This window comes from Rhinoraja longicauda, chromosome 19, assembly GCF_053455715.1.
Source record: "Rhinoraja longicauda isolate Sanriku21f chromosome 19, sRhiLon1.1, whole genome shotgun sequence".
In the NCBI taxonomy this organism is placed as follows: domain Eukaryota; kingdom Metazoa; phylum Chordata; class Chondrichthyes; order Rajiformes; family Arhynchobatidae; genus Rhinoraja; species Rhinoraja longicauda.
Window position 1 is genome coordinate 24,560,395 of NC_135971.1, and position 13,102 is coordinate 24,573,496.

Below are 13,102 nucleotides of genomic sequence, written 5' to 3' on the forward strand. Positions count from 1 at the left end.
AGGATGCCGCTGCTGGAGGAAGGAACAAAGGATGACCCGGCGTGGGGGGAACCGCTGTGAGGGAGGGAGATGAACACTGAACAATGGAGGACGCGGCTGCCTGTCCCTACTGAGTTACTCCCGCATTGTGTCGATCTTCGGTGTAAGCCAGCATCTGCAGTTCCCTCGTGCACTTCCCAGCATGTATTTAGTTCCTTTGCAACTTATTTATATTGGCAAGACCAAGTGTAGACAAGGTCAACACTTCGCCAAAAACCTGCGCCTGGTCCAAGGCCTGTTGAGTCATCCTTTCGCTACCATTTTAACTCCCCTTCCCAATCCCATACCGACCTTTCTGCCCCATTTCAACAGTGAGTGCACAAGCAAACTGGAAGTACAGCATCACATATTACACTCGACTGGCCTATAACATAATGGTACGAACATTCTCCAACTGTAGGAATCTAACCTGCAAATAGACCCCCCCCCCCTTCATTCCCCAATACCGTAACTACCTGCCAATCAAAAATCCCCCTCACTAGCATCTGTCCACACATCCCTTGCCAGGCCCAGTCCTGCCACTACCCCTCTACCAGCCTTCCCCTCCTATTACAATCTGTCTGAAGAGCCCCAATGCAAAACGTTGCCTGTCCATGTTCTCCAGAAATGCTACCTGACCCACTGAGTTACTCCAGCACTATCTTTTTGTTGTAAAACAGCATCAGCAGTTCTTTGTATCTACTTTAAGAACAAAACCGGCAGGGGCTTCACAAATGGCATTTAAGAGGGTTTTAGAAAGGCACATGGAAGTGCAGGGAATTTAGGGATATGGATTATGTGAAGGCAGATGAGATCAGTTCAGCCATGCATCATGTTCAGCACAAACATTGTGTTTCTTGTGTTGCATTTTTCTATGTGCTAATATCTTATTCATTCAAGTAGCTAAATTTGTGTAAAATGTGAAGTGGGTTCAGCCAAAATATGTTATTTAATTTAGTTTAGAGATACAGTGCGGAAACAGGCCCTTTGGCCCACTGAGTCTGCGTCGACCAGCGATTCCAGTACAAGAGCAGCATGCTATACACTAGGGACAATTTTCAATCCTTACCAAAGCCAATTAACCTACAAATCCATACGTCTTTGAAATATGGGAGGAAACCCGAGCACCTGGGGACAACCCAAGCAGTCACAGGGAGAACATACAAACTCCATACAGACAGCACACATAATCAGGATTGAACCCGGATATCTGACACTATAAGGCAGCAACTCTCCCGCTGTGCCACCGTGCTGCATAGTCAGTTCATTTTCCAAACTAAAAGTGCAGTTCTTGGACTAGCAAGCTTGCTTTACACATGAGCTACAAATTAAAACTTCACCTTGGAAAAATAAATCCACACAATGGAAAATAAATAGCATGGATTCCTCCCACTGAACGTCTTTGGACTGTGCATGTTTGCTAGCCATCCCTGTCTGACTCGGTTTAGCAGGCTTGTTTTTATTGTAGATTTCTAGAATCAGTCACATTTGGCTTTTAACAACCTTAAAAAAGGATTAATTGTAATCTCAGCAATAAGTCAGTGAAGTGCCCTGTTGTGTTAAGTAATAACAGCCAAACTAAAATTCAGCAGCAACAAAATTGCACTGTCCTCATTTTCCTAGCTGGAGTCCATCTTGTGTATCTGACTAACCATTCTTCACGAGGCAAACAGGCACCCCACACACTCAAGGCTACAGCCTAGTGGTGAGGAGTAGGAACTACAGCAAATTATTCTCTCGAATCTGCTAAAGCAGACAATTCAACGGTTACATAGTGCAGAGGGCGGTGGAATTAACTATAAGAGGCTTAGTCCTCGACTTTACTCATGGAAATCTAACAACAGAACAGCACACCACCAGAGAAATTGATCGTAAAGCCTTGTACAGATGGAAGGCCCTTACGTACATACCATCCGTTGAGACTATGCATTAATAAATCTGACAAAGATGCTACAGGGTACCTTTACAGGTCGGTTTTAAAGATTAACACGGACGCAACACGCTCAAGCTGAATACTGATTGTTTATTGTAAATCGTGTTACAGGAAATCCAAATGCTTCAGATTTTCATTCTTGACAATTACGAGAGTAATTTCCGCTGAACGCAAAAAGAAACCCAGAGAAAAAAAAATTTAAACTAAAAAGATTTCAAAAAATAACTTGGTCACAATTTGTTGAGCAGCTGAGTCAGCAGCTAATTAACACCGATATTTTACGATTTAGTGTTGCACTAACATTTTTCCACGCTAACGCCAACAAGCAAAACATATGACCCGAGTTTCTGCTTGTACCAAGGGGACCCGCGGCTCTCGTCACGATGCAAAGCAAACCTGCGAAAGAAGGGACAGTGCAGATTGATTAAAAACAGGCCTTTCAACTTGCCGCCACACAGGTGCATACCACTCACATTACATTACTGAGAGCAGGTCTCTAGAATCCTGCCAACAAATATAGTCTGAACCTCGTGATACCCAAGTGGCGACTGCAAGTGGGACACAACCATATCTTGATTCTGGTTACCGACATGCAATCAGTCATGCAGTGCGCTTACACCACTGTTGAGTCACAGCCAGGAAACAGTCCGAATACCTGCTGTCCAAAGGCTCAAGACCTGCGTAGCACATCAACGATCACCCCTCCCAGTGTCTGGAAAAGGGAAACCTCTTAGTTTTAACGGAGCAACATGCCTCACTGTTTCAATCTTCGACCAACTGGTTCAATAAATTGCACAAAAAAGACATTGACAACAAAATAATATTTTTTGACAAAACCTAACCAAGGGTGGTGGGCACATTGTCTCTTGCTATACTACCTCATGACAATGTTTAATCTCCCAATGTAAGGTTATTAAACACTTGATACCTGTACACCAGAGAACAGGAGGAAAAAAAAGCAGCCACTCCAGAGCAGGGTTTGCTCATTCAGCGGCAAAAAAAGGCCAAGGCTCGGTGAAGATTTAGCCGATTTCTGCAGGTGCTGGAGGCACTTCAAATCTTTTGCACCACCGAATTGGCACTACTTCGGTACAATCTTCAACATTGGACTGACTAACATCAGCTACCAATCTGAAATTTAAGTGCACTTAATCAGCAGAAAGGGGAGCCGAAACTTAACAGTGCAATGAATACTCATTTTGTTACCAGGTGCAAGTGGCCTGCGGGGCACATTTCTTGTCCAAGTCCACAGACCCTTCGCCAAACACCAAGCCCTTGAATACAGAGAACAGAAGCACTGACAATATGCTCAATGGATTCAACAATAACCAGATAATACCTTCCAGGGCTTATTCTTTGGCGCCACCACAACCATTGTACCAGGTAGCAAACTGGGATATTTGACAGTGTGTATCCTCTGTTGCAGATTATGGATGCTAATCCACTGATCAGTTTCTCATACACGAGTCTAAATCTACATGTCGAGACATAATGTGATCACAACATGCATCAAACTACCCATGTCTATAAAGGATATTACTTTGCACTAAGAGCTAGAAGAGCTCGAGGTACAAGGAGCTCTATTTATCAGAAGGGTATTTACATTGTGACTGGTCAAGATAGGCTCTACAAAAAAAAAAAAGACAACTGCTCTCATTGGTGTAAAAGCTGAAGTAGACGCTTGATATTTACTAGTCATCAACTGTAATCTACCGAAAAAATTAACTTGATATCTCCCCCGCACAAAGATTTAACATTCTTTGCCAAATCTAATCTCAACTTTCCAGCAAACTGTCTTGATCTTTCATAACCCTATTCCTAGAAATTTTGTAAGATTTGTTTGCTTTTGGGAGGTGCAGTTTACCGCACGTGCTTCACTACAACAAAACTGCCTTGGAAAACAGTTGGCATGTGCTTCATTACCTCACCCAAACTGCACCAAAATGGTTTCCTTAATTTCTCTCTTTAATATTGTGACGACTAAATTAGTATTTTACAGTGGCATGGAACCATACAGATATGGGAAGGGTCAGCTTCGATGCTATTAGTTATCCTTATTCCTGAGAAAATCAGACATCACAACTGGGCTTGGCACATCTCTGCTAGTGAGGGAAGAAACACAATTAAACAACAATACAACAAACCACAATCCCGTAACTGTTGGAATGAGAGTTTCAGTTGCAATAAAGTCCGAATATTTTAACTGGCTCTCGTTCTCTACAATCCTTTACAGGAATCAGAGAAAGTGCAGTGAATTGTACCGATCCAGGGTAGCGCCAGAAAGCACTGTTCAACTAAGAATCAAAGCTTTTGCTGGAGTAGCACAACACAAATGCATGGCTCTATTTCTCAGACCCCAAATCTTACGTTTGGCCTCCCGACTCCTGCTTCTCTGGTGCTCTCCCCAACTCTTCAGTTCACACCAGGCTGAATCCTCTCCTATCAATCCCCTTCTCTCCTGAATCCCGTCTGAAGAAGGGTCTTGACCCGAAACGTCACCCATTCCTTCTCTCTGAGGATGCTGCCTGTCCCGCTGAGTTACTCTAGCTTTTTGTGGCTACCTTCTCTCCCACAGTTTATTTCTAAAACAGAGCATTTGCCATTAGTCTACCGCAACCAAATTTTCCTCACATACTTTTACACCTTCTAATCCCATGGCATCCTACAAAATGAGCCAATGCGTTTGCTCTTCAATGTTTCTTGTCAAGACAAGAAATAAAAATGTGCGCACAAATTTGGGACTGGACAAAATAAAAGGGCTGACTATGTCGGTACGGATGACATTCCCACCAGAACTTGGTACCAAACATCCAAATTCACTTTGTTAGACTTCAGTGCTGCAGTGACCATGTTTGATTAATCCAGCCCAGTGTATTAAACCAAGATTACTGCATGGAGAGGTTACCAGTACTGTGTATAACCAAGCAGGTCTCTGCTTTTAAACAGATCTGCAAAGGGAAGTAAATAATGTGGTAATCCGTGCAGTTACAACAAATTAAGGCTCAGCAACACTTCTGTGCACATGTGGAATCTCAATCACCAGCTCTCAACATTTTGCTTACTGCCTCTGAACTTGCAAGGTAAAGAGTGGGAATTCCGCACCAGGCCAGCCTGAACCATAACCGCGCAGACTTGTCAACAGTCCATGCACAATGGTGGCAGTCTTTGCCTGGGCCTTAATATGCAATCCACGAGTCTGTGACACGGCAGCATGGTGACTGTGTGCACCAATTGCATTATAACTAGTGTTCATGGATTTCCAAAGGAGTCCATAAGTCACAGGAGCTGAATTAGGCCATTCGGCCCATTGATGTTATTCCACCATTTAATTATAGCCGATCAATCTTTCCCTCTCAACCCCATTCTCCTGCCTTCCCCCCCCGCAACTTTTGACACTGATATTAATTAAGGACCTATCAACGTTTTAAAATACCTAAAGACTGGAGCTTCATCGTTGCCTTTGGCAGTGATTTCCACCGATTCACCACCCTCTGGCTAAAGACATTCACCCTCATCTCCTTTCTAAAAGGTACATCCTTTTATTCTGAATCAGTGCCATCCGGTCTTAGACTCTCCCACCCGTAGAAATATCCTCTCCATATCCACTCCATCTAGGTCTTTCATTATTTGGCAGGATTCGCTGAGATCACCCACTCCCATCCCTCTAAAATCCAGCAAGGACAGGCCCACAGCAACCAAATGCTCATCATACATTAACCCAATCAACCATCCCCCCACCCGGGGATCATTCTCGGAAACTTCCTCAGGACCCTCTTCAACACCAGCTATTGAAAGTACAGAGGCATTATCAACGTTAAATGATCCTCACCTTAAGTTAGTATGTTTGATACTGGGCATTAGGGTACTGGGCGGCAGCAGCAGCAGAGTACTGCGCGGCAGAGTACTGAGCAGCCGAGTACTGGGCTGCAGAGTATTGAGCAGCAGAATATTGCGCGGCAGTGTACTGTGCAGCTGAGTACTGGGCTGCAGAGTACTGAGCAGTAGCGTACGGATCCCTCGCGTCAGTATGTGTATGGTCATACGAAGATGTAGCAACCGCACCGCGCTCGAACCCATATCCACTGCCCACAGCAGACATGGACGACTGCCGTCGTAAAGGGCTCCTGTCGCGACCGTAATAGGTAGTTGGAGTCGCCAATGGCCGCCGCTCGTATGGGTTTACCGCACCGGGGATACGATCTCGCAGGGAAGTACCAAGAGACGTATATTGCGCCGTTCGTTCATACGAATCGCCGACCGCTCCGTACGCTCCTGCCCGATACTTCTCGTAGTAGTCGGAGGCCCCGTATCGCTCATCGTATAGAGGGCGGTCTCCATACCCAGCTATGGGGCGCGCGGTCATCGAAAAAGGATCTAGGTAATCGCGTGAGAAGTTGCCTTCAAAACTGCTTTCGAGACCACCTTGATCTTTGGGACACTCTTTAGACCAGTGGCCGTCTTTACCACACCGGAAACAGCCGTTTTTTTCGCCCATCCCAGGTTGCATCCGCAGCCGACTCTTGGACAGTTCAACTTGCAGCCGTTTGCCTTTAAAAGGAGATGCAATACAATATCAGTATGAAGAACATTAACCAGATGCACTGGCTGACACATCAGCATAAGTGAGGATCTTTGCTTCGCTTGTCAAACAATACAAAGAAATCACATCTTAACTAACAGCACAGGACAAATTCATCATCTATCTGAACCATGCCAGGATGTGCAAGGCTTATTTCTTGAGCACAGATGACTTGGTTTTCTTTAGCCACAGTTTTTCCACAAAATTATTGGCTGCCGTGATAGCTTCGAACTAGTGAATGCAAAAATCAGAATTAAAGTGTGAAAACATACGCTTACTTGCGTGTGAGGAAATGACGATAGAATATATGATCCAAATGCAATTATGTCGAGTTGTAAATGAGCAATGGGTCTTGAGTTAACTTTTCGCAACAAGGTAAAGCACAAATAAAATGTAACGCATCGCTTATTACAAGAGACACAGAACATGAAATAAATTATCAGTATTGAAATTATAGTGTTGTATTTTATGCAGCTCAATGTTTTTTGCAAACTGACCACGTTTGTTACCAGCTTTCTGACCAACCTACATTGTTGTTGACATAATTATTATGGATTAGAAGATAACCCAACAAAAATATTACTGGCAGATTAACACAGTTGTAGGGAGATGCAATCAGCCACATAAATAGTTCTAGCAATACCCTGGTAAACCTCTGAGCCTATTGTCGACATCCACATAACATGCCAACTGCCTGGTTGAATTTTCCATGCCCTATCCCCCTAGATACTAAAGCAACAGCAGATGCAATTCCAGTTTTTGTTATCCCAAATAGGAGATACATCTAAGAAGAAGAATTCAAACACTGCGGACGCAGAGTGAAAGCTTAGTTTAGTTTATAGATACAGCGCAAAACCAGTTCCTGCGGCCAACAACCCCCGCACACTAACACCACTCCACACACTGGAGACAATTCTACATTTATACCAAGCCAATTAACCTACAAACCTGTACGTCTTTGGAGTGTGGGAGTTAACCGAAGATCTTAAGAGAAAACCCATGCAGGTCATGGGGAGAACATACAAACTCTGTACAGACAAGCAATTGAAAGGGTTAAATTAAGAGAGAATACCAGGCCATTAAAGCTATTCTCATAATCTCTGCCACATATCTTTATGCTCTGGTCTGGTGAATATGGATCAGGTGACATTTCAGATCAGGACCCTTCTAGATCTATCAACATGCTAAAGTGTTACAGCTGTCCATCATAATTACAATGATCAGTTTTATTGATTGAAGGAAAAGATGAACTGGATCATTTTTACATTCTCTCAGCGCAGGGACTCACTACTTTACCTTTCATGTTTCCTCCCCCTTTGCTGTAACAATCTGTTCTTGACTTTTTCTTCTGATCTTATTGTCTCCTCGACTTAGCAAGCTCGTCATGTCCCCAACAACTTGTACAGAAAGCATTTTCTCGGGATGTTTGGAAACAGCTCCATCCAAACGCCACAATAAATTGCAGAGAAATGTGGGCGCAGCCCAGACCATCACACAAACCAATCTCCCTTCCAACTCCATTTACACATCTGCAGTCTCGGCAAGGCCACCAGCATAATCAAGGACGAGTCTTACCCCAGTCACTCCCTCTTCTTCCCTCTCCCATCAGTCAAGAGGTACAGAGGTGTGAAAAAGTATACCTCCAGATTCAGGAACAGTTTCTTCCCAGCTGTTATCAGGCAACTGAGCCAACCTATCAACAACAACCAGAGAGCAGTCCTGAGCTCATTGGAGACCCTCGGACTAACTTTAATGGGACTTTACCTTGAACAAAAACATTACTTCCTTTATCCAGCTGTACACCGTGGATAGCTCGATTGTAATCAGGTATTGTCTTTCCATTGACTGGTGAGCATGCAACAAAAGCTTTTCATTTCAGTACATGTGGCAATAAACTATACTGAACATAGCACAAAAAGTAAGGAAATTTGTGTTTGGTAGATTATTTCTTTGTTGTAACAATGCTTCTTGGCAATAAATCTTATACCGTTGGAAAGCCTGTTTATTTCCCTTTTAAATGGTGCCACATTTGTAAGGAACATGCATTTGTGGGATGAGCAGCAGAGCTGAGTATATGGGTCGCGCCCATGAAAAATTTGCCAATTCTTCTCTGCCAATGCCAAACAGCTTATTCTGCTGTGGCTATTGACTCTTGTTTTGAGCTTCTGGTACCCCCAGGTGCTGACAATCAGGTGCCTGATTGGCACCTGATTGGCAGCATCTGTGAGCATGGGCCCTGCTACAGTGGTCAGTAGGTGTCTGCTCCAAGAATCGGCATGCCACGTTTGACTGATCTGGATAGGGCCCGTGCGATAGGGCAACTTCAAGCTGGTGTTCCACAAAACCAAGTTGCGGCATTATTTGGAGTGAGCCCTAGTACCATCTCCAAAGTGAAGGCCAAGTTCCATATAACGGGGGATGACAGAGACAGGCCGCGAAGTGGGCGTCCCAAGAAGACGACACCCGAAGAAGGCCGTTTCCTCACCCTGTCAGCACTTAGGAACCGTAGGCTGTCTTCTACAGATTTGCAGTCAAGGTTTGCAGGACGATATGGCCGACGGCTCTCTGCCCAGACAATTCGGAACAGACTGCACGCAGCCGATATCCGGTCTCATAGGGCTGCCAGGAGGCCTGCCATGACTTCCCTTCACCGTTAGGTCCGTTTGCGCTGGTGTCGGCAACACGTGCACTGGAACCCGAACATGTGGAGGAACGTTACGTGCAGCGATGAGCCCAGATTCTGCCTACGGCAGTTGGATCATAGGGTCAAAGTGTGGAGAAGACGCGGAGAACGCTATGCTGATTGCTGCACCGATAGAGTAACATCTTTTGGTGGAGGCAGTGTGATGGTGTGGGGCGGCATCTCCCTCACTGGAAAAAAGAGGCTTGTCATCATTGGAGGCAATCTCAATGCAGAGAGATATCGAGATGAGATTCTGCAACCAGTGGCAATCCCATATCTCCAGTCTGGGACCGAACTCTATCCTCCAAGATGACAATGCTCGCCCCCACAGAGCAGGGTTTCTCAGAGACTACCTCCAGAATTTGGGAGTGGAGAGGATGGAATGGCCTGCCAACAGTCCTGACCTCAACCCCATTGAACACTTGTGGGATCAGCTTGGGCGTGCTGTTCGTGCCAGAGTGACCAACACAACCACGTTGGCTGACTTGCGACAAATGCTGGTTGAAGAATGGGATGCCATCCCACAACAGTGTGTGACCAGGCTGGTGACCAGCATGAGGAGGTGCCAGGCTGTTGTGGCTGTGTATGGTTCTTCCACACGCTACTGAGGCTCCTGTTTATTAAATGAATAAATTGTTAAATTGCCAATATGTCTTGTTTCTTCAGACTTCAATCATCCAATCCACTAAACAACACCGAACAAGAGTCAATGGCAGAATAAGCTGTTTGGCATTGGCAGAGAAGATTTGGCAGATTTTTCATGGGCGCAACCCACATACTCAGCTCTGCTGCTCATCCCACAAATGCATGTTCCTTACAAATGTGGCACCATTTAAAAGGGAAATAAACAGGCTTTCCAACGGTATAAGATTTATTGCCAAGAAGCATTGTTACAACAAAGAAATAATCTACCAAACACAAATGTCCTTACTTTTTGTGCTATGTTTATAATTGCAGCCTATTATCCCAGAACAGTTGCAACACTGACATCTACTGACCAATTTTCTACATTGTAAGGCAACTCCAAGCGCCAAAAATCAGGTTACATCCAATCCAATTAAGAATGAAGTGTTAGGCAGCGTCTCTGGAGAAAAGGAATAGAGGTCATTTCGGGTCAAGACCCTTCAGTCTGATGAAGGGTCTCGACTCAAAGTGTCACCTATTCCTTTTCTCCAGAGATGCTGTCTGGCCCACCAAGTTACTCCAGCATTTTGTTTCTATCTTCGATGTGAACCAGCATCTGCAGTCCCTTCTTACACATAAGAGTGACGAGTGTTTTATTGTTCTGTTTTGGGACACATGACAATGAAATTCTTACTTGCAGCAGCACTAGTTCCTGAGGGAAAGAGAAATACGACTTTGATTCACATCAAAGCAGCGGGTTGCATTGAGACCTGGTCAAACTGTAGATCAAGGAGGAAAATGCTCCAATAGGGAGAAGTGGAAGGGAGATAAAGCATGTGCAAGCACGCATTCCGAGACCAGCTACTCTTCTCTTGAAACCATGAAACTTCCCACAATCCATAATCCACATAAATAGAATGTGATTTACCTGGATGAAATACAGCGTGAAAACAGGCACTTTGGCCCACCGAGTCCACACCGACGAGTGATCACCCATATACTAGTTCTACCCTACACACTAAGGACAATTCACAGAAACCAATTAACCTACAAACCTGTAGTACAAGAAAATAACTGCAGATGCTGGTACAAATTGAAGGTATTTATTCACAAAATGCTGGAGTAACTCAGCAGGTCAGGCAGCATCTCAGGAGAGAAGGAATGGGTGACGTTTCGGGTCGAGACCCTTCTTCAGACTGATGTCAGGGGGGCGGGACAAAGGAAGGATATAGGTGGAGACAGGAAGATGGAGGGAGATCTGGGAAGGAGGAGGGGAAGAGAGGGACAGAGGAACTATCTAAAGCTGGAGAAGTCGATGTTCATACCACTGGGCCGCAAGCTGCCCAGGCGAAATATGAGGTGCTGTTCCTCCAATTTCCGGTGGGCCTCACTATGGCACTGGAGGAGGCCCATGACAGAAAGGTCAGACTGGGAATGGGAGGGGGAGTTGAAGTGCTCGGCCACCGGGTGATCAGTTTGGTCAATGTGGACCGAGCGCAGGTGTTGAGAGAAGCGATCGCCGAGCCTGCGCTTGGTTACACCGATGTAAATAAGTTGACATCTAGAGCAGCGGATGCAATAGATGAGGTTGGAGGTGCAGGTGAACCTTTGTCTCACCTGGAAAGACTGTTTGGGTCCTTGGATGGAGTTGAGGGGGGAGGTAAAGGGACAGGTGTTGCATCTCGTGCGGTTGCAGGGGAAAGTGCCCGGGGATGGGGTGGTTTGGGTAGGAAGGGACGAGTGGACCAGGGAGTTACGGAGGGAACGGTCTCTGCGGAACGCAGAGAGGGGAGGGGATGGGAAGATATGGCCAGCGGTGGGGTCCCGTTGTAGTTGACGGAAATGTTGGCGGATGATTTGTTGGATCCGCTGGCTGGTGGGGTGGAAGGTGAGAACGAGGGCGATTCTATCCTTGTTGCGAGTGGGGGAGGGGAAGCAAGAGCGGAGCTGCGGGATGTAGAAGAGACCCTAGTGAGAGCCTCATCTATAATGGAAGAGGGGAAGCCCCGTTTCCTGAAGAATGAGGGCATCTCTGACGCCCTAGTGTGAAACATCTCATCCCGGGCGCAGATGCGGCGTAGACGGAGGAATTGGGAGTAGGGGATAGACTTTTTGCAGGGGACCAGGTGGGAAGAAGTGTAGTCCAGATAGCTGTGCGAGTCAGTGGGTTTATAGTAAATGTCTGTCACTAGTCTGTCTCCTGTGATGGAGATGGTGAAGTCCAGAAACGGAAGGGAGATGTCGGAGATAGTCCAGGTATATTTAAGGGCAGGATGCAAATTGGAAGTGAAGTGCATGAAGTCAGTGAGTTCTGCATGGGTACAAGAGGTAGCACCAATGCAGTCGTCGATGTAGCGGAGGTAGAGTTCGGGGATGGGGCCGGTGTACTCCCGGAACAGGGATTGTTCGACAAAGAGGCGTAGCTGGGGCCCATGCGAGTGCCCATAGCTATGTCTCTGGTTTGGAGGAAGTGGGAGGAGTCAAAGGAGAAGTTGTTGAGGGTAAGAACCAGCTCTGCTAGGCAGAGGAGAGTGTTGGTAGATGGGGATTGGCTGGTTCTACGGTCGAGGAAGAAACGGAGGGCTTCGAGACCATCCTTGTGGGGGATGGAAGTGTAGAGTGACTGGACATCCATGGTGAAGATGAGGGAGTGGGGGCCTGGGACCTACAAACCTGCAAGATTTTGGAATATGAGAGGAAACTGGAACATCCGGAGAAAACTCACACGGTCACAGCATGAACGCTCAAACTCCAACATAACATCATTAAAGAGCTCGACCTCTGAGCTCCAACCGTGGGATCCTGCGGACTTTAACACCGCGGAGCTTGCAGTCCCCGGTTAGAGACTGACCTTGGCAGTTCCAGGCCGCAGGAGCTTCAAACGCCGGCTGCAGGAGCTTCGAATGTCCCGACAGATGGTCCGACAGCCCCGACCGCGGGAGAATAAAGAGGAAGCAGATTGGACTTTATTGCCTTCCATCACAGTGAGGAATCTGGGGAATCCGCTGTGGTGAATGTTTATGTTAACTTTTATGTAGCTGTGTGTCTTGTTGCTTTTTTTTTTTTAGTATGACTGTATGGCAATTTGCAAACCACTGTACATTAATTGGTACACATGACAATAAAAGATCTTTGAAACCTTTGGAAACTGGTTTCCCACTTCCTACGCTAGGAAGTGCTTGCAGGGTATTTTGTGACATGCTGAAGCCACCAAAAAACATTAACTGAATGAGAGTCCTTCTATAATCAACAGTACTATTTGCGA

General features: G+C 45.8%; 1 protein-coding gene across 4 annotated transcripts in view; it reads right to left on the reverse strand.

The window, feature by feature from the left end:
* Window positions 1-13,102, reverse strand: part of LOC144603201 (RNA-binding protein 4B-like) — an 89,208-nt gene that overhangs the window by 58,577 nt on the left and 17,529 nt on the right. The window contains exons 3-4 of one of the 4 annotated variants that reach the window (XM_078416387.1): window positions 5,781-6,499; window positions 2,210-2,347 (exon numbers count right to left, since the gene is read on the reverse strand). The exons of 2 other annotated variants lie outside the window; for them this stretch is intronic. In XM_078416387.1, coding sequence (XP_078272513.1) covers window positions 5,787-6,499 — 713 coding nt within the window. In that variant the 3' untranslated portion in view covers window positions 2,210-2,347; window positions 5,781-5,786. Of the gene's footprint in view, window positions 1-2,032; window positions 2,348-5,780; window positions 6,500-13,102 lie in introns of those variants that run through there. One more of the 4 variants, XM_078416388.1, reaches the window with a different exon arrangement.